This window comes from Cucumis melo, chromosome 9 (assembly GCF_025177605.1).
Source record: "Cucumis melo cultivar AY chromosome 9, USDA_Cmelo_AY_1.0, whole genome shotgun sequence".
Taxonomy (NCBI): Eukaryota; Viridiplantae; Streptophyta; class Magnoliopsida; order Cucurbitales; family Cucurbitaceae; genus Cucumis; species Cucumis melo.
In genome coordinates, this window is record NC_066865.1 from 6869957 (window position 1) to 6892382 (window position 22426).

General features: G+C 32.7%; 1 protein-coding gene, 1 long non-coding RNA gene and 1 pseudogene across 2 annotated transcripts; 2 read left to right on the top strand and 1 right to left on the bottom strand.

Annotated features, from left to right (window-relative positions):
* The first annotated feature begins 485 nt into the window (after nt 1-485).
* On the top strand, nt 486-3346 carry LOC103501703 (elongation factor 1-alpha-like; annotated as a pseudogene).
* Nucleotides 3347-5203: 1857 nt separating this feature from the next.
* LOC103504257 (elongation factor 1-alpha) lies at nt 5204-7647 on the top strand. The gene is made up of 3 exons (XM_051090445.1): nt 5204-5316; nt 5884-6367; nt 6460-7647. The coding sequence occupies exons 2-3, from the start codon at nt 5906-5908 to the stop codon at nt 7345-7347; spliced, it is 1350 nt and encodes a 449-aa protein (XP_050946402.1). The 5' UTR covers nt 5204-5316; nt 5884-5905; the 3' UTR covers nt 7348-7647.
* Nucleotides 7648-15694: 8047 nt separating this feature from the next.
* On the bottom strand, nt 15695-16648 carry LOC127151064 (uncharacterized). Its single transcript, XR_007823808.1, has 3 exons — nt 16581-16648; nt 16403-16470; nt 15695-15774 (listed from the first exon to the last, which is right to left on the bottom strand). It is a non-coding gene; the product is annotated as an uncharacterized LOC127151064 (long non-coding RNA).
* Between the last annotated feature and the right edge of the window lie 5778 nt (nt 16649-22426).

Below are 22426 nucleotides of genomic sequence, written 5' to 3' on the forward strand. Positions count from 1 at the left end.
CGCCTTAATTAGAAAAAGAAAAGAAACAAAAAAGAAAATGCACAAAAATATCTATATATATATACACACACAAGCACAAGAAAAAAATGAATATTGGAAAAAGACGAAAATGCATTATTTTTTATTTGCGTTAGCGAGTTGTTGTGATTTTGTGAGCAAGAAAAGGATATGCAGGAGAATTAAGATAAATAAGGAAGATTGAATAGAGATTAAAAGAGAAATATGGGAATAGAGTGGGGATGAAAGGTTTAAAGATAGGGAGGGAGGGAGCGAGAGAGAGGAGAAACAAACATACCTTGAGAAAGGGAGAATGAGAGAGATAATAAATAAATACGGTGATTTGGAACTCATAAAAAGATTAAAAAAAAAAACCTTAGAGTAAAGACTTTTCCATGCATTTCGAGAAAATGGAAAAGAATATTCTATTCTATTTGCTTGGACACCAAGTTCCTTTTTGTCGCATGCATACGTCTATTTATTTCTGCTTGCTTGCATAGGCAGTTTTTGTCCAAGGAAATTCAGCAAAGGCGGTATCAATTTCGTCAACTTAGAATCCACTCAGTACTATTTGAAGTTCCTCACTACCAATTTGCACCATCCAATCTCTTCTCTCTCCAACTTCCTGCCAGGGCTTAACCTCTCTTAATTCCTTATCCTTACTTGTTACCTTACCTGGTTCCACTCTTCACGTCTCTCTATTCTATATTGTTTTTTTTTCATTCATAATTTTGTTACTCTCTTCTCTGTCCCCTTTGTCTTGGATTTTATCTCTCCATATATTCATTGGAATAATTTAAGTTCTTTGTAGATTTTATGAAATTACCAATTTAATTTTTCAAACAGTTTTTGGATTTGTTTAATTTCTCCTTCTCTAAATCGCGTTGACTTTATGTTATTTCGCCCTTGCTCTGTTTTCTCTGATCATAAAGTATGTACTTGATTTTATGGTGAATGCTTTCTTGATTTAACAACCCTGGTGCTGAAATCTTTTTTAAATCCTACTTTTGTTGTTTTACATATGTTCTTACTCTAAAATGAGCGACTTATTTCCTTTTATTCTTCCTTCTTGATTAAGGATTTAATCGTTGAAGTATGCTTATATTGTGGAAATTTGGTTTTAATTGATCATACGAGCTAGTATTACTAGCTTCTCGGTTTCTTTGGATGAGTTATATGCATATGATGATTTCAATTCCAATTTTTATTTTGCAACAGATTGTTTTTTGTGGCTGAAATTCAAGTATGGGTAAGGAGAAGGTTCACATCAACATTGTGGTCATTGGCCATGTCGATTCTGGGAAATCGACCACCACTGGCCATTTGATCTACAAGCTTGGAGGAATTGACAAGCGTGTTATTGAGAGGTTTGAGAAGGAAGCTGCTGAGATGAACAAGAGATCGTTCAAGTATGCTTGGGTTTTGGACAAGCTTAAGGCTGAACGTGAGCGCGGTATCACAATTGATATTGCTTTGTGGAAGTTCGAGACCACCAAGTACTACTGCACAGTGATTGATGCTCCTGGGCATCGTGATTTCATCAAGAACATGATTACTGGTACTTCCCAGGCTGACTGTGCTGTTCTTATCATTGATTCAACTACCGGAGGTTTTGAAGCTGGTATATCTAAGGATGGGCAGACTCGTGAACATGCTCTTCTTGCCTTTACCCTCGGTGTTAGACAAATGATCTGCTGCTGCAACAAGGTAATTTCAACCAACTTTCATTTCCTCTTTTCCCTGTTTGATAAAGGGAAAAAGCAAATTTTGGGTCAATTCAACTCTTAACTTTCAGTCCCGTTTAATTTGGAAACCCAAAACTTAGATAATTGTTGTTATCTTAAACTTAAAACTTTAAATAGGTTCTAGCTCCCAAATGTATTTAAACAACAAGGAATTTTGTGATATGGAATCAGTTAACAATTTATGGGAAGAGGGCATTATAGCTTATGAATTTTTGACAAATTATACAAATATCTTCTTATATGCATCCCCTCTCATCACTCAAACTAAACAAACAATTAAAATATTTCGAATTAAAAGTAAGTAAAAATTTGCCTATATCAAATTATGTTCGGATAATTTGGTCGGATGCACAAAAAATGGTATTATAGATACATAAACTTATTTAATTTAATTAAGATTGATCCTTATTATAAATAATACTTAGATACATTCATGACGGTAAGTAAAATATTTAAAAAGAAAATAAGAAAAATCTATCACATAACAAAATATTATGGAATAATTTGGTGGGATGTACAAATATCGAAATAATATTAGTGTTACTTGAATGTATGTCAATATTTTAATATGACATTTACTACACTTCTTTTTGCAAAAATTGCAATATTAGTATAATTAAGTTTATGATTCAAATGATGGAACTAAAGTTCATGGTTAAATTGTGTTGTCTCTTTTGAAGTATATCCATGTATTGTGTTTAGTTATGGGTGTGTTTGATTTGTTTCCTTAACAGATGGATGCCACTACTCCCAAATACTCCAAATCTAGATACGATGAAATCGTCAAAGAAGTTTCATCCTACCTCAAGAAAGTTGGCTACAACCCGGACAAAATCCCATTTGTCCCCATCTCCGGATTTGAAGGTGACAACATGATTGAAAGATCCACCAATCTCGACTGGTACAAAGGCCCTACCCTTCTCGAAGCTCTCGACCAAGTCCACGAGCCCAAGAGACCATCTGACAAACCCCTTCGTCTTCCACTTTAAGATGTCTACAAGATCGGCGGCATTGGAACAGTCCCAGTAGGCCGTGTCGAAACTGGTATTATAAAACCCGGCATGGTCGTCACCTTCGTTCCAACTGGCCTCACTACTGAAGTAAAATCTGTTGAAATGCACCATGAAGCTCTCCAAGAAGCTCTCCCCGGTGACAATGTGGGATTCAACGTGAAGAACGCCGCAATAAAAGATCTCAAACGTGGCTACGTTGCGTCAAATTCCAAAGATGATCCAGCCAAAGAAGCTGCTAGTTTCACTTCACAAGTTATCATCATGAACCATCCATGACAGATTGGAAATGGTTATGCCACTGTTCTTGACTGCCACACCTCTCACATAGCAGTCAAGTTTGGGGAGATTCTAACAAAGATTGATAGAAGATCTGGTAAAGAACTCGAGAAAGAGCCTAAATTCTTGAAAAATGGTGATGCTGGATTTGTTAAGATGATCCCCACTAAGCCTATGGTGGTGGAAACGTTCTCTGAGTATCCACCACTTGGGAGATTTGCTGTTAGAGACATGCGGCAAACAGTGGCTGTTTGTGTGATCAAAAGCGTCGAAAAGAAGGACCCAAGTGGTGCTAAGGTCACAAATACTTCTTAAGTTTGCTGTTTGTTTTAAAAAGAATTTATCTTCTTTCAAAAGTTTCAATATCAACCTAATATTTTAGAAATGTTAATCATAATCTTTTTTAGAATCTTTAATGGCTTTTAAGATAAATAGAATGAAATATTTAAATTGATCTGCATATAAAAATTTAGGAATTTAGTGCGCAAATCATAAATTTAAATTCACACAATTATTAATTTAAATTTTTATATAAATTTTTTCAACCTACATGTTGGACATAAAATTTAAACAACTAAAAGCATACCGGCAACTATTAATTATAATAAATAAGAATAGACATTTCGTTAAAATCATTTTATTTTCATAAAAAGTAATTAATACTCATGACAGAAACCATAAACGAAATTATTAAAAAATTTAGGTATTTGTTTAAATAAGAATTGCCCTTTTATCATTAAAATCAATATTTTTCCACTCCATATTCATAAAATAATGTCGACATTGACCGTAGTAATTATAAACAAAACTTGGGGGTAGAAAGATATAGTAATATGACATTTTCATATCAGAAGATGTAGTTTCGATTTATCGTTAATGTATTCAAAAAATATACTTTTAACTTATAGTTTCTTTTTTTCTATAATTCAATTCTACGTTAGACATTAATTTATTTCAAATAACATTTATTTAAACAACATAGTTATCTGTTATGCTTTAACTTTGTTTAATTTCATACGGACTCTTTTATCAAATTTTTTACTAAAATGAGAAATAAAAAAATGTGCGAGGAATAAGTTAAGGTCTCCATTACAATGCATCTTATCAAAGAAAAACACAAACGAGCAACGTAGCAAGTATAACTCAACTAACATATCATATGTGTTAGCGATTAATAGATATGCAATTAAAGTTGTTCGTTCTCTACTATACTAAATATATGTCAGATAGATATTTAATTGAAAATTTTGGTACTTTAACGACAGAATTTAAAATTTTTAAAGATTAAAAATTAGATTTGAGTAAATAAACTTCAAATTTTAGTAGAGTGTTTAGGCTACCAACTTCAAGAGTGTCCACTTCTTACCATTATCTATGATTCCCTATAGTAATTAAATACCATTTAAAAACCAAACTTGTTATCATATTTACTACTTTTCACTCATTCGGTCTCTTTTTTATTGTTATTGGATTTACTATTTCTTACGAGAATAATTTATAGTCATCTGAAATAATTTTTGTTTAAATATCTGATAGTTGCAAGTATTACAAATAAATTCAAAATATTAACATATATAACAATAATAAAAAAAATTACAAATATAACAGAATTTGTGAAAGTTTATTAATAATAAAAGTCTACCTTTGATAAAAATATTGGTTTATCACCAATAGACTTTGCTATCTATTGAAAATATTGTTATACACTTTCATAAAATTACCCTAAATATAAACTATTATAACTCAGGTATTATAATATTGTAATATTCAACTCAACATTTCAAATACTTGTTGAAACATTTTAGAAAATATTAACAAACATGAAATTTGTATTATCAAATTTAGAACAAGACGTTGGAATTCATATTTAAATTATTACTTTTAAAATGTTTATTTGGTAAATAATAATTTCAAATAAAATGAAGAGATATTTTAAACTGTTTTTTCTTTAGAGTTTTTTAAAAGATATACAAATTTGATAAACTATTTATGAACCGTAAATATATTATCAAAGGTTATATTTTTTATAATTTTTTTTTCTTTTTTCTTTTCCTTATTCAAAAAGAAAAAAGAAATCTGTTTCCTTTTTCCTTTTCTATTTTAATAAACTTTTTACTGTTTAGGACTCCGGTTGGAATTATGAAATTAGGTTGAGGGTATTTTCGTCAACAAAATCTTTGGACATACTATATAATGATCCTCAAACCCTATTATTAACCCCTCCAATCTAGTTTTCATTCCTCATCTCTCGCCGCAAGGGTTTAAGAGCACAGCTTTCTCCTAAGGTTTGGATTTCCCCCAATCTTCTTCATTCTTCCTCTTCTTTTCTTTATCTTGATACTCTCTGTTGATTTCTAGAGCTGTTATTGTTCTTCCCTTGTAGATCGTAACATGAAATCTAGTTTCGTTTTAGATTTTGTGTTACATCTTTATTAATGAGCATTTTTCTATCTCTTATTCTTTTATTCTTCCTGTTTATCTGTTAGATGACTGATGCATATTCGTAGTGATTGTTTTGTTTTGAATCGGGCTTTAGAATTTTATTTGCCAATCTGTCGAGATATGTATTGCTGTTGATCGTATTCTGTAGATCTGCATTTAATCTAGTCTGATTGGATTGGATTCATTTTAATTTGGTTTGAAAGTTTATTTTTTTGTTCTAGTTCTGAGAATTTTATTTTTTTTGATAATCATCTAATTGTCCAGCGAATAGGTTTAAATTATGGTGGGTATTTTAGATTTACAATTAATATATGTGAAGTTCAGAAAATTTCAATGATGAGTTTTTTTTTGCCTCTCTGATCTTCCTTTTCTTATTTTCTATCAACTTCTTTTTTTCTATCTATTTCCAGTTATTTTACCGGAGATTCCAGCATGGGTAAGGAAAAGACTCACATCAACATTGTAGTCATTGGCCATGTCGACTCTGGTAAGTCGACCACTACTGGCCATTTGATTTACAAGCTTGGAGGTATTGACAAGCGTGTTATTGAGAGGTTTGAGAAGGAAGCTGCTGAGATGAACAAGAGATCGTTCAAGTATGCCTGGGTGTTGGATAAGCTTAAGGCTGAACGTGAGCGTGGTATCACAATTGATATTGCTTTGTGGAAGTTCGAAACCACCAAGTACTACTGCACTGTTATTGATGCTCCTGGGCATCGTGATTTCATCAAGAACATGATTACTGGAACTTCCCAGGCTGATTGTGCTGTCCTTATCATTGACTCCACTACCGGAGGTTTTGAAGCTGGTATTTCTAAGGATGGGCAGACCCGTGAACACGCCCTCCTTGCCTTTACCCTCGGTGTCAAGCAAATGATTTGCTGCTGTAACAAGGTAATGTTTATAGTCAGTCCTCACTCCTTAGTATTCTGGTTTTACGTGTTCTGTTACAAATAACATTACTGACATGGCTCTTTGTGTGACAGATGGATGCCACCACTCCCAAGTACTCCAAATCTAGGTACGATGAAATTGTGAAGGAAGTTTCTTCCTACCTCAAGAAGGTTGGCTACAACCCAGACAAAATTCCCTTCGTCCCCATCTCTGGCTTTGAGGGTGACAACATGATTGAAAGATCCACCAACCTCGATTGGTACAAGGGACCAACCCTTCTTGAGGCCCTCGACCTGATCCAAGAGCCTAAGAGACCATCTGACAAACCCCTTCGTCTTCCACTTCAGGATGTCTACAAGATTGGAGGTATTGGAACTGTTCCAGTGGGTCGTGTTGAAACTGGCATTATAAAACCTGGTATGGTGGTAACCTTTGCTCCAACTGGACTGACTACTGAAGTTAAGTCTGTGGAGATGCACCACGAAGCTCTCCAAGAAGCTCTCCCTGGTGACAACGTGGGGTTCAACGTGAAGAATGTTGCCGTGAAGGATCTCAAGCGTGGTTATGTTGCCTCAAATTCCAAGGATGATCCTGCCAAGGAAGCTGCCAATTTCACTTCCCAAGTTATCATCATGAACCATCCAGGACAGATTGGAAATGGTTATGCACCTGTCCTCGATTGCCACACATCTCACATTGCTGTCAAATTTGCCGAGATTTTAACCAAGATTGACAGGCGATCTGGAAAAGAACTGGAGAAAGAGCCCAAGTTTTTGAAGAACGGAGATGCTGGATTTGTTAAGATGATTCCCACCAAACCCATGGTGGTGGAAACATTCTCCGAGTATCCGCCACTTGGACGATTTGCCGTGAGGGACATGCGTCAAACTGTGGCTGTTGGTGTCATCAAGGCCGTCGAGAAGAAGGATGCATCCGGTGCCAAGGTCACCAAATCAGCAGCTAAGAAATCAGGCAAGTGAATGGTGCGAGTAGCCGTTGGCGGCCAACGGCTTGATGTTAATCATCATGATGACTGGAATCTTATTAATATGTTCTGTGGTTGTTGGGTAGTGTGTTGTTTGTGTCTGGTTGGTCATGTCTTCAAGTTTCCTCCATGGTCGGTGAGTAGCTTTTCGCAGAATTGGGTGCTTGATCGGCGGTGGCAAGTCTTTCATTTTTATCTTTGAGAGTTCTATGTTTTATGGCTGTTTTTATTTCAAACAACTTGTTATGTGTTCGTATTTCTTGCTTAATTAATACATGGATCGTTTTTGTTTCAACACATTATTTACCAATTCCTTCTTCATTGCCTTCATAATCTTTTACACCTAACGATTTTGGAACACACGTAACTTATGAATCCAAATGAAAAATGGGCGTTTATTATTATAGTATCGGTTTAAGTGCTACACTCAATTAACTTGTGAAATTGACACTATGGTATCAGGACAGGTGCAACAACCATAAAGAGTTATACTCTCAGTTATGTTGCAGAAATTGTTAGTTCATTTAATGGTACAAATTGTAACAATTATAAGCAGTCATTTTTCTTATTTGGGGTTTAATCTATTCTATTTATATCTATATTATGGGTTATTTTAGGAAATATAGTTTTTTATGAAATTATTAATAAAAATAGGGTGAGTTGAAAAGAAATAGCAAAAGTAGGGTGATGGGACAAAGTTTTGTCAAAAATAGTCTGGAAATTTGGAAGGAAGTCGTGTATGAAGTACACGTATCATTGAAGTCGTGTACCTCGTACACGACTTGCATCATACACGATTTCCATTCTTGCATCATACACGACTTCAATGGAAATCGTGTACGGACTGTCCAACGTGGACGGATTGTAAAAAAGTCGTGTACGCGGTTTTAATTTAATATTATTATTGTTGTTGTTATTATTATTATTATTATTGTAATTATATTATTATTATTATTATTATTATTATTATTTTAATTATTATTGTCGTTATTATTATTATTATTATTATTATATTATTATTATTATCATCATTACCGTTATTATAACAACATAAAAACAACCTAATAATAACTATTTAATATATAACAAACTAAAAACAATACATAACTATTTCAATAATATTCCTAAAATATATAACAACCTAAAAATAATATACAACTAATAAATAAAATATATATAACAACCTAATAACAATACATAACTAATAATAATTATTCCAATAATATTCTAAAAATATACAACAACCTAAAACCAATATATAACTAATAAATACAAATATATAAATATCTAAAAATAATATATAACTAATAAATAAATATATAAAACATAATAGAACTTAAATAAACTTACTTCAATTTGATAAGTGGAGTTGGAGGGAGAAGAAAGATAGAGGAGATAGGTGAAGAGCAAAAGAGAAGTGGAAAATGGAGAATAAATTCAGAAGGGAGGGAAAAAAGGGAAAGGGAAAGGAAAATTTTGGAGAATTGAAGGAAAGATGAGGAAATGCCAATGGGTGGGGGGGGGGGGATATTTATGGGCGGGGAAGTCGTACACGACTTCTTGCATGAAGGACACGTGGCGATTCACGTGAAGGAAGTCTGAAGGAAGTCGTGTACCCAGTACACAACTTCCGCACTACCAGACAAAACGACAGTCAACGTTACTGTTGACTGCCATTTGTCAGTTCTGACACGTACGAAAATCGTGTACGTGGTACACAATTTCCCCATTACTCGACAAAATGGCAGTCAACGTTACTGTTGATTGTCACCTGTACGAAAATCGTGTACCCAGTACACGACTACAGTCAGAAGTCGTGGATCGGGTCCACGACTCTAGTCATTTGTCGTGGACTGGGTACACGACGTCGGCCCAAATCGTACACCTGTTCCACGTTTTTATGGAAGTCGTGTACCGGGTACACGACTTCACTACCCCATTTTTGACAATAGTTTCCGGATGACCCTATTTTGGACAATATTTTTATAAATCACATTATTTTAAAAAAAATCCTATATTATCTAAAATGAACTAAGTAGGAGAAGCTTTAGTTTTCCCCATTTGAAACATTGGGTTTCCTCATTTAATACAATTACAAGAATATGTTAAAAGTTCAAATTTTGACTGCAATAAATTACATACCAAACGCCCTAAAATTCAAGATAGTAATAATCTTTTTTTATAATTTTAGATTAAAAAAAAATCTTCACCTCTTATTTGAATATTGAAAAGTAGTTTCTAACTTTGAAAGTAGAGATGTCCATGGATCGGGGATGAGGATGCTACTCCCCGTCTCCGCCATCTATCTATTCTCCATCTCCATGGGATACGGGATGAGGATTCCACTCAGAGATTCCACAGATATCGGGTTTTCTGCGTATGTATGTATGTATGTATCATATTTATTTTCTTTTGGAGCGGGGGGGTCGGGGTTATTAAACAATAAAGGACGAGTTATTAAACAATAAGTTTAGAAGAAGTAGCGAGGATAAAGGCTAAGGTGAAGTTATTATTGATAGAAGCAGAATTTTGTATATGTTATGGACTTTCCCAAATCTTATAGTTTGCATCTTCAATAGAAATTCAACTTTCTTTTTTGTTATATTTGTAGATATTTTCTGTAGTTTTGACATTTAAAATAATTTTTATATTTGCAAATTTGTGAAGATCTCTACAACAATAGTAACATTTGCGAGTAGTCGTAAAAACTCATAAAACTTGTGAAATCTCTACGACAATAATAACATTTGTGAAGATCTCCATACCAATAAATGCAATATAATAAACAATATGTTTATGTGGTTTATTGGTTTTACGAGAATGTTTTATTGAAAATGTAAGGAAACATCGGGAAAGCAACAAGGATTTTTGGTTTTTAACCCTACGAAATAGAAGAAATAGGAAAGGACCATATAAAACGACTTTAAATTTAAAACGCATCAGTTGATCTGGTCTCTGTATATATTTCAACTATAAAAAAATTCTTAGAAGTTTAGGAGGAATCGACATTGTAATTCTAATTTCTACTTCTCAGGGTATAATGACAGATCAAGAAGCTCGACTACAGGGAATCGATAGCAAAATTTTGTGTTATATATGGTAATCTTTATTTATGATATTCAAATTATACACAAAACTTCCCTATATGTAAAAAAAAAAAAGAAAAGAAAAGAGGTGGGTTTATAATTTATAATACCCCTTCCCCTTCGTTAATTAATACTCTGAAGGGTGTTTTGTTTGGAATGAAAGAGCAAAAAAGGATTTCTGAAAGTTTAATCACTGAATCGAATCCCATTTAACAGTATCTTATGACTGATTAATAAAGTGTATACATAGTGAAAAAACCAAGCTAAAAAATGTTAAAGTTTATAACTTAGAGGCAATTGTTTTTTACCTTAATTGTGTTCCCTAACTTGAATTTTTGGATTCGCCATTTGTAATGATCCAATTCTTTATACTAAGCTGAGATCATTACTACTCAAAAGAAAAATAAAATTTCTTAAATTAAATTGATAGGTAAAACAAATGTTCATGGTCAAAACTTCAAATACTCATTTAAAATTATATAAAAAAAATAGAAATAAATTTCAAAATCCTAGTTCGGGCCCTATCTAGTTTTAAAGAGTAATAATGAAAGTACAGGAAATAATAAAATCAAACTAAAATCATAATGGTGGAAGCAAAACATTGCCTATGGCATGCCACGATCACTTCTTGTCATTCGCCAGCTTTCCTCTACCTCTCCCTTTACCTTTGCCTAAAAAATTAAACATAAGAGAGTGAATATAAAAAAAATATACTCAGTAAGGGACCTACTACTAGTCCCGCTAGGTGACTGTTAACTTCCTATTAGAGTCCTATAAAGTGGTACCCCTAACTGACACGTTCTCAAACACGTGCAATTTGTGATTCCGTAGGAACATCTCTGGTCTTCGGTGAACCCAAGGAACACTTAGGACAAATCGGTCTTTAGTGAATCTCGAAAGAAACACTAAGACAATCAGATTGTGAGTGATCCCGTCGAGCCACTTGTAAACATATCATCTCATACTGTACTGATGATCCAGTCGAACTACACAGTCAAAAAAAGGTGATGATCCTAAGGGACACCCATGTGGGTACAACTCTAATAGAAATAGCTAACAGTACATCCTATACATAACATGTAGCCCAACATAACATCATCATAAACATAGCATGAGTATTAATTGAAACATTCTTGATCATGAGATTAGTACTTCATGCATAAGCATCAACATCATCAAATATCATCGTCATAAACATAACTTAGTCGAATCTATCAGTCATCATAACATAGACTAGTCATGACTATTAATCATCATAAACATAAACACATTACGCATATTAGCTACATCAATGCGTAATAGAAAAGTTACATGCAAGCTCTTATTTCAATTCAAAGGTCTAGTAGGAGGATATCTTACCTGGAGATTAGTTTAATTCACAGAAATACACTCCTGACAGCAAAAACAAGCTTCCCCATAAAATCCTAAACAATAAGGATAAAATACTAAGATGATACTTAATTTGTAGTTAATTTAGGATCAAAAAATCTAGTTAATTCAACTTACCCAAAGTTGATGTTGGATCCAACTCAACCTTAATTTAGGACAACGTTCTACAACTTACTTCCAATTGATCTAATCAGTCCTTTAAGAAGAATAATTCAATTTAACCCAAAATTAACTTATTTAGGGTCCAAAATCAATTTTTGTTGGGAATGCCAAAAACCCAATCAACTTACCAAAACTTACTAAAATAGGTGGGAAAAAAGACCAAAAATTAAGACTGGTGGCTAAAAACGGCTTGGCTAAGGAGGATCAACTGTAGAAGACAGATGGCTCGACTGAACTGGATTCGACTAGGGAAACGCAGCTGAAGACGACTCGGGTGGAGGACGCGCACGGCTGACGAAGCTGTACGGATGATTGATGCGATCGGGTAGACGACTTAGCTATGGACGGCTCGGCGTGAAGAACGGCGTGTGGCTTCGCTTACGCAAGAACGCGGCTGCTACGAACGACTGACGGATGACTGCGAAACACGGCGGCGACGATGTTTTGTGAACGATGGAGACGGAGATGGACGATTGACGAAGACGGCTTGGGTGTTTGCGGCCGAAGACTCGCAGATCTCGGTGGCGACTCGAATGACGACCGACGATGGAAGATGGGTGGTGACGGCGGCGGGTTGATGGAAGTTTGAGATTAGGGTTTTTAGGGTTTGCTTGAGGAAAGGATGATGAATAGTGCTTTTCCCAAGGAGCCTATTTAATGAAATAATAGTAATAAATTATTATTATTTTATTTTCCTTTTCTCTAATTATTTTCTCCAAAAATCTTCTACTCTCTCTTCATTAAAAAACCCACCAAATCTTCTTTAACTTTTCCCAAAATAAAATCAATACTTCTCTTTCCTCGACTAATCACATCACTCTATTTTTCCAAAATAATAACCTAACCTGTAATAATTATATTATTTTCATAATAAAATTATTTTAAACTTTAAATTTCAAATAATTATATACTCATATATAATTATCCAAAATTTTCTCAAATACAAATCTCCCAACACAAATATTTTCAAACAACCAAAACAATCATTAATTTCAAAATTTCAATTAATTAGATATTTTCCCAAAGTATCTAATTAATTCTAATTTCCACAATTTAAATCATATAACACCTAAATAGTTTCAATATTAGTTAAAATTAAACTTAATACAATTAAAATAAATTACCTAAATTTGAGGTGTTACACCATTGTTTTCAAAAATGGTTCTTTGGTTTTTCCAATGGACGATTCTTAACCAATATCTCTATGAAAAGAGTATCATCAAGGCTAATAAACTTTCGTTCTTAAGAAATTAAAAATGACCGTTGAACAATCTCCATTCATGTACTAGATTTAAGACCTTTTAAAAGGACAACTAAATTTAAAGATTTCAAAGTTAAATGAATTAAAATGGAGAAGCCCCGCAAAGAAAGGGACAAAGTGATTTTAACATTGTTTTTCAACTATTGAATTTATAAAATTAAAATAATCTCAAATTAACGATCCATACTATTTATTTATATAATATTTGAAATTTACATTTAAGGTTATTAATATATCAAGCAACAAACCTATGCTATTTACTTTCACATGGGTGGAACGTATAACTACAACATATGCAAATATAACGATAGAATACTTTCACATATGTGTATATATATATATATATATATATATTATTCCAAATAATAAAACTGTTAAAAATATCTATAGATATAGCAATATGTTAGATATCTATGATAAATTGTGATAGATTGTAATCTATATCTATCATGATACAGATAGACATAGGTAATCTATCGTTATCGATAGATTCAAATACAAAAAGACACATATAGTAATCTATTGTAAAGATGGTTTAAAACCAACATTAAATATTTACGTTTTTTAAACATACATTAAATATATTCGTGTTCCGTTTTTTTCCACTGGACATCATAAGTCCAATTTCTTGGTTTTAAGATTAATAATTAATTGTAAATCAACAATCACAAGAAGAATTTTGGCCTTTAATGTCGGTTTAAAACCGACATTAAAGGCCGTTAATGTCACTTGGCAACCGACATCTTTGTGAGCGTTATTAAAGGCCTTTAATGTCGGTTTAAAAACGACATTAAAGGCCTATTTAATGTCGGGTTAAAAACGACATTAAAGGCCTTTAATGTCAGTTTTCAACCGACATCTTTGATGGTGTTATTGATGCCCTTTAATGTCGGTTGGGCTTTAATGTCGGTTTAAAAACGACATTAAAGGCCTCTTTAATGTCGGTTTGTTAGTTTTCAACCGACATCTTTGATAGTGTTATTGAAGCCCTTTAATGTCGGTTGAACTTTGATGTCGGTTTAAAACCGACATTAAAGCCTAGTTTTGGATTCATTTTTACAAATTTATTTTTATTTAATTGTCACATTATTGTCCTATAGACCGACATTGGATCAATGTAGATAAATATGTTTTTCACACGCCAACAAATCAATGAAATTCATATTATGTTAGAAACTATAATATTTGTCTTTTACATTTGAATACACAAAATAAAATCTTAATATTATGTATATACATTCTACAATAGTACATGAAAAAAGATTCTAATACAAGAATTAAATAATTAAAAATCCTAAATGCCTTCTCAGTCTTCAATTTTCAACGGTCGCTTGGCAATCTCTGCACAATCGCTTAGCTTTCAACCCGATATGACTTCAATTATCTACAAACAATATCCAAATAAACCATTTATATAGAATAACAAAGCTGTTTGAACTACTAAAATTGCAGAGAAGGATGAAAAGTTTTTGAAGAGAACCTGTTATTGAACTAAGAACATTGATGCAGTTAACAAGCCGATCACAAAGATTATCTAAAAGGACTGTTCCCCAATCGCTGAAATAGCATACAGAAACATAGGCATGAGTACTGTAAACTATGGTGAAGCTAAAAATGCAACCCATTACAAAATTAGAAATGAACATAGCATAGCATGATAACCTTTTAAAGTTGAGTTCATGAAATCCTGAGGCAAGAATTATCTGTCGAACAAAATATAAAGATAGCATGATAACCTTTTCTCCCTCCTCTTTCTTTTTGGCACCTGAAACCATATCAACATTAAAACACTTGAAACAAAGGGGATAAATAAAAATATAATTATAAAGTGATGAAGGACAAATAAAAGCACAAATAAAGCACAAATCAACATTAAAACCATACAGTTTCTTGATCTCGGTCATGGCATTCTCTACAAAGACATCCACCTTGTCATCATATTTCTTTAAGAACATGGGCACAATGAAGAGCATGATAACTTCTATTACACATTGATTTGATAAAAAAAAAGTAAATAAAATGCAAGATTTCAAAGAAGTAAAAGGAATACAAATTTATTAAAATGTATAACTAAACCTTATTCACTCATCTAGAGTTGCCATACCGGTCCAACAATTGTAGCAAGAATCTCCACTATCAATAATAACACGTACACAACAAATAATAATGTATAATTTTTTTTAGCAAGAAACTAGAAGATATATAAGGTGTACTTGAATATCTCAACTAGGTTGGTATATTCTTAACACCCTCAACATATATCAAACTAAAATAGAAATTCATTCCGTGAATTTAAAAAAAAAAAACCAAAAGAGCATTAATAAAATGATCTTCATCAAAAATATCTGAGAAGTTGCTGCACAACAAACGAACATGAATTGAAAAACTTCAGATAAACAACAAAAGAAGACTAGAGATAAAAAATTCAAATCTACCTAGAGTCATTCCAAAATGAATGCTTGTCAAGATCAGGAATCACGAGGGTTGCATTAATTATACGTGCTATTGCAACCATGTCACATATCTGCAATCGAAGGGTAGGAACAACCTTAGGTCTCAAACATTTGTACTGTATTTCATATGACGGACACAATATTATTCACCAAACCTTAATATATATATATATATATATATGATGTGAAAACAGAAATTACAACTACTGCTTAAGCCTACATCTGTGAAGTAATTTATCAATTTGTCTCATACATGAATTGATGAATTGAATACTAACTCAAGTCTCTCTAAGATAGAAAATGGACATGCAGTACAAACTATAATATCCATGACTTGTTAGAAGATTTATGGGAATATAGATTATACTATCATGAACTGATCTCATTATATAATTACTGGAATTTTTCTAATATCCCCACCAGAATTATTTAAAATGTATCGCTATTTTGTGGGTCCACCAACCTTCTTCTGACTTTATTTATTAGTGTATAGTTGGATGCTTATTAGTAACCAGGGATACTCAAGTATTTCTGTGTGATGTTTCAACCACCAAAAAGCATTAAATCGACATTTTCTCCTACAATCAAATGAACCTTAATTTGTATGAACAAAAAAGTCTTATTCCAGACACAGGGACCAAATCATGTGAGGAAAATGAGGAAGACGGTGCAAAAAAAAAAAAAAAAGTGATTACAAACCCCAGCGCGCATTTGATTAAGCCCTCCATTTGTATGAACCAGAAGGAAACCTCTTGTCTTTCCAGGAGCTGAAAAATCCCCAAAAATGAAACAATAATAACAAACATACAAGTGTAGTTACACATAATAGTATTTTGTTTTAAGAAGAGAAACAAATAACAATTCCGAACTGTCTTACATGAGTAATTAAGACTAGGCTTAGTGCAGGGAAAGAAATTACGACTCGAAGGAGGAGTCCAAAGAGATGGACGACTATACGACTCAGTTTGCTTCCATTTCCTGGCTCTTCTTACTATCAAGATCAAACAACTATTAATTAATTAAAATGAGATGCAACAATACACATGGATTTTTGGTGTTGGATTCACATTGACCTCCAATATTTTCACAAAAAGGCGCATGGCTTCAGCAGGAACCATATTTCCAAGCCCATCCCAGCTGCAGAATCCCAAATAAGTTCCTCAAAAACTCTCAACATGATCGAAGCAAACCCATAATTATACAATGAATTAAAAAGCGTGTTATAAACTTCTATGCAGCTTAATTGCACTGTCTATCCAAATTCCTAGCGAATAGTTAGTTAACTGTTGACGCAAAAGTAATCATTGACTCAGGATGTGAAAAGAGATTACAATACAATGAACACAGCATATAACCAATCTACAAAGGTAGAGCATGAGCAATAGTGAAAACTATCTGGTTGCAATGACTACCATCAAATACAACATCAACAAACCCTAACCACGAATATACAGCACAACAATTTACTAAGAATAAAGAGATTGGACAGTAATATTTTGAAATAAGTTATCTTTAAGAGCATCAGTTCATCAATGCCAAAAGCAGACAAAATATTGACAAGAAACTGTGACCGAGTATGTGGTGTTAGCACCAAAAAAATCACAGAATGGAAAATACCCATTAATTAGTAGCATTGGCCAAATACCATAGCTAACCTTCTCCATAAATTGCTTCTTCCAATAAGCCAGAGCCACTATACGATTCCATTTGAACCACTTAAGGACATTTTGTAAAATTAGATATCATAATTGGAACAATGACCAACTTCAATTGCAATAATTTCGTACCAAGATGACAGAGTAGGTAACATTTGGAAAAATTCTAAACCCCATATATTCAATATGTTGTTTTTTATGTTGATTTAGATTATATATCCGCATGAGAAGGAATATAAGCTAACAGACCTCTTCCATTTGCTTTTCTCGATTGCATGCCAACTACTGGGTTCAGGTAAATTACAATGCCCTACTGTAGCCTGTAATAAGAATAGTTAAGAGTTTGGCCGGTATCCTTACAATAATTCAGGATTCGCTCAAATAAACAATAAACCCACTCAATAAGACAATTTGGTACTGACATACATTTAGCATTCCTAATAAATTTGTGAATTCAGCAAGCTTTAAACTCGATCTATAACCTCCAAGCACAAAGCATGTCAGGAATCAATCTTCCCAAACATAAATTTAAATCGTACGGTCAGATCTACCAAAATCATTCCCTGAGTTAACAAAGAAAATAAAGGACTCAAACCTCTGAATTCCATAACCAGAAAATTAGCAATCTAAACTTCCAAATCAACACCATAATTCAGCAAATCGGTAAGCTCACATTACATCAGTAATACCAAAACAATTTACAAAAAGAAATTTCCAGCTATCTAGAGGCAAGCAATTAAACCTTAGACGACTCAGTAATCAGAATGGCCACCACAATTCGTACAAAAGACTAAATAAAAAATGAAAATACGCTTGAAGCAAATAACACCCTCAGAAAACACATTATGCCTCCACCATTACACAAATCGAAAGGGAAAACGCGACCAAAGTCACACAAAAAATGCACCAATCTCAAACCTCAACCAAACTGAAACAGCACCGGTAAGTCACAGGTGTAAGAACACATGGTAGTACCTGCTGATACAAGCCATAGAGTAACAAAGCGGCCTCATCAGAGAACTTAGACCTGAGGGCCTTTGAAGACAATTTCGGTGATCCATCAAAACCGGCACAAGAAGCCGCGGCGTAGAACCGATCGGGATATTGCAAGCCGGAGCTCGCCCTCACCATCGCAGCCATCTCTTCTTCGCCTTCTTCTATGTAAGCTTAGGAATTGGACGAACAAACAAGTTGCACCTGAGGTTATAGCCGTCATCGTCTGATGGAATTATGTGAGAGAGGTATCAAAGGCGGAGAGAAGGGAGTTGGAACTTTGCGACGGTGGAGATTAAAGAAAGGGAAGAAGAGGAGATGAAAGATGGACGAGGATTAGATGCAAGAAGGGGAGACGAGAGGGATAGAAGGAAGGGATGAAGGCGGCTGCTAATGGGTTAAAGGAAAAAGCATTAAAACCCTAGTGTAAAAGGGAAATATTAATTAAATAAAAATAATAATTAAAAAGAGTAGCTTTAATGTCGGTTTTAAACCGACATTAATCTTTCCTCTTTGATGTTGGTTTTAAACCGACATTAAACATCCGCATTTTAAAAACCGACATTAAACATTCATTTTCATTTTTTTCAACCGACACCAAAGGTCATATTTCTTCTAGTGAATATTTTCAAATCTATCAATGACAGATTCTTATCCATAATAAACTCTATTATTGATATAAATTTTTTGAAATTTATGTCTTAAAACTCGTGGTTTGTAGTTTAAAATTATATTCTATTCAATAAAGGTGTTATTGAGGACTTATTATCGAAAATAAAATACTATAATCTTGAATCCAATAAACTAAGGTCTCAAGGCTATTTAGTGTAGACTTGAACTTTATGTAGAGATATAAATGTGGATTAAGTTCGAGTATATAACACAAATGGTGTATTATATATTTATAAGATTAGGCGCCTTATTCTGCGGACACTATGGATGTGGCCTGCTTTGTAGTTAGTATAAATGATGTGATCATGAATCGTTCATGTAAAGACATGAAAGTGGGGACATGAGTTTACATAAGACTGGAAACCATGAACACTACTACAAATTTGGTCTTTCTTGACACACACAAATTTTGATTTTTTGATGGTCATGGCAAAGAACCATCAAAAAAATTATTTTTCTAGATACAATGTTCATCTTGACGGTCATGTACGTCAAGAAAAGTCTCCATATTTTGTTGAAGAAATACGAAAAAACGTAAAAAAAATGTGAATTCTTAATTTTTTAATGGGCAAAGTTCCCTTAGTTTCTTTGATGGTCCACAAACGTCAAGAAAACTATTTCTCGATGGACAATGAACATCAAGGATAATATATTAGTTGACTGACAATGCCCATCAAGTTAGCTAGGTTTTCTTGATGGACGAGGACCATCAAGGGATGAATTTTCTTGATTTTCAATGAATCATTGAAATTTTTTTAAGGAAAAACCGTGGAAATAACAAATTTATGGATAGAAAAAAGAAAAATAGCAAAATGTTAAATTATTTTGATTTATGACAAAACTAACTGCTAGAATAATTTTTTCATTTTTTATGGCTCGAATTTATCCCTCCACGGATGACAATTGTCCATATAAAAATAGTGTATTTGTAAACACACTCACTTATGATAATTCTTAACTAAATAAAAAAAAATATTATATTGTTCCAACAATTCCTAAAACTATGCCATTAGTTTCAATTTGCTATTTCCATCAAAATTAACCGTCAAAATAGCAAAATATTGGATTATAAATAGAAAAATAGCAAATCCCAAAAGTATTTTGATTTATGACAACCGTTTTTTGGATTTTTTTTTTCAATTTTTTTTGCTGGAGTATACCCTTTACAAAGGGCAATTCCTCGCATACAAATACAGTGTATTTGTATAGGTTAAAAAAATCAAACAAAATATCACAGAGTACAAATACAGTGCATTTGTAAACACATTCATTTTTGGTAAATCTTAACTAAATAAAAAAATATTCTCTTGCTGCAGAAGATTTCACCAACATCCCATCAAGATATTGCTTTAGTTTCAACATCCCTAATTATTAGAATTTAAATTAATTCATTCACAATTTTTTATACTTCATATTATTTATCAAAAAGTTATTAAATAATTCATATTACAAAATTTTAATAACATTTTGAATCTACAATTTATATCATCCCTTAAAATCGTCAATTTGAATTCAAATTTTACCTCGTATCCCTAAAATAACACAAAAATAAATTCAACTATTTCACATTTCTTATTCTTCAAACTATTTATCAAAAAATAGACATAAATAATATATAATACATATTTGATATTTATTAACCTTTTGAGTTTAAAAATATATATCTCATCCTAAAATAGTTAGTTTTAATCTTAATCTTTAACCTTATTTGTAAATCCAATTTTTGCACTTTAATTTTAAATAGTTAGTTTGAATCCCTAAAATTATGCTAAAGATACTAAACTTAAATTTGAGTTAGATTATCGTTCCTAAAATAATGCTAAAATAACAAACTTCATTTACAACATTTTCATCCCAAAATTTTGCTGATTTAACAATAATTTCATAAACAATACATAATACGCAATTGTTATTTTGAATTCAAATTTTATACATTATCCCTAAAATGATGCAAATATATCTATAAGATTATGAGGTTTGTTATATTTTAAACAATTTATTAATAATATTGATAATTATTATAATTTCTTAAATGATCTTAAATATGCTTCAATGTCGTTTTTGCAATTAATTGAATCTTCTTCCTTATGTCTTTTAAATTAAATTAGATAAAAGAAAAGAAACATGAAAATAGGAAGAGGGGGCAGCCGCAAATTGAAAAAACACAGTAGAGAGAATTTTTTCTAGCAAAAAAAATTCATAGAGAAGAGTGTGGTGTGACGGTTTCTGGCGTTCCAACAGGAATAGAGACGTTGGTAAATGGAGAGGACGTTAGAGGTTTAGTCGTGGGTTTTGAGGCGGAAGAAGATGACAGTTTTGTGTTGTTTACGGCAGCTTTGGCGTTCGTTTCAACAGCTTCGCAACGTGTTTAACGATTGGTTTAACCATGGTTTTGGAGTCGTCAGTGGTTGGTCTAGCCATCAGAGGAAGACGTTGGAGTTTCGACTTCAGCGACAATGGGCTTTTTTTAGCAGCGTTTGACGGTGTCCAACGTTGGTCGTGGGTTTACAGTAGGTTCTAACGTTTTGACGTCTAATGGAGTCAGGTTTAGTTGACTTTCACGGATTTCACCGCAAGCAAGACGAAAATCCCAAAGTTTTTCGGTTAGAGGAGTCGACAAGAAAAAAATCCAAGTATGAAGACTTTGAAAGGTTTGAAGAAGACGAGCTAGAAGCTCCAATAGTTTCTACAACTGATGGAAGTTTGATTTTGATGTGTTAATCATGTGTTGGGAGTTTGATTTTAATTATAGGCTTTTGTAGTTTCTTGATTAATTGTATTTAGGATTCAATCTTTTGGCATTTAAGACATTATTCTAGCCATTAGTTTTCCATATTTTCTAATTTTGCTATTTTATCAATTTAAATAAAAATTTACCATTCATCCAAAGTACATCTTCTATTTTGCTATTCTTCTTGTCAGCCCAAAAATTAATATATATGTTTTGGATTTCTTGATGAGTTTAGAATTTTCTTGATGGGTCTGGGATTTCTTGATAGACAAAGACAAAAAAAATATCATGAGCAAGGTCCATAAAAAAAAAATGATATTTTGATGGGCGATGGCCATCAAGAAAAAAAAAAGGGAATCCATTGAAATGGTAAATATAAGAATAGAAAATAGAAAAATAGCAAATTGTTATATCGTTTTATTTATGGCAAAACTAACTACCTTAAATATTTTTCCACTTTTTTGGCCCGAAATTACCCCTCCACGGATAACAATTGTCCATATACAAATACAGAATATTTTGTGAGATCGAAAAATCAAATAAAATATCACATATCACGATTACATTGTATTTGTAAACACATCCACTTATGATAATTATTAACTAAATCAAAAAATTATTATATTCTTTGAGAGATCCACAAACATATTCAATTGGTTTCAATATTCCCCA

Coding starts and splice junctions, on each gene's coding strand:
- LOC103504257 (XM_051090445.1), top strand. CDS start 5,906: ATGGGTAAGGAAAAGACTCACATCAACATTGTAGTCATTGGCCATGTC. Junction 6,368..6,459: donor TGATTTGCTGCTGTAACAAG/GTAATGTTTATA, acceptor TTTGTGTGACAG/ATGGATGCCACCACTCCCAA.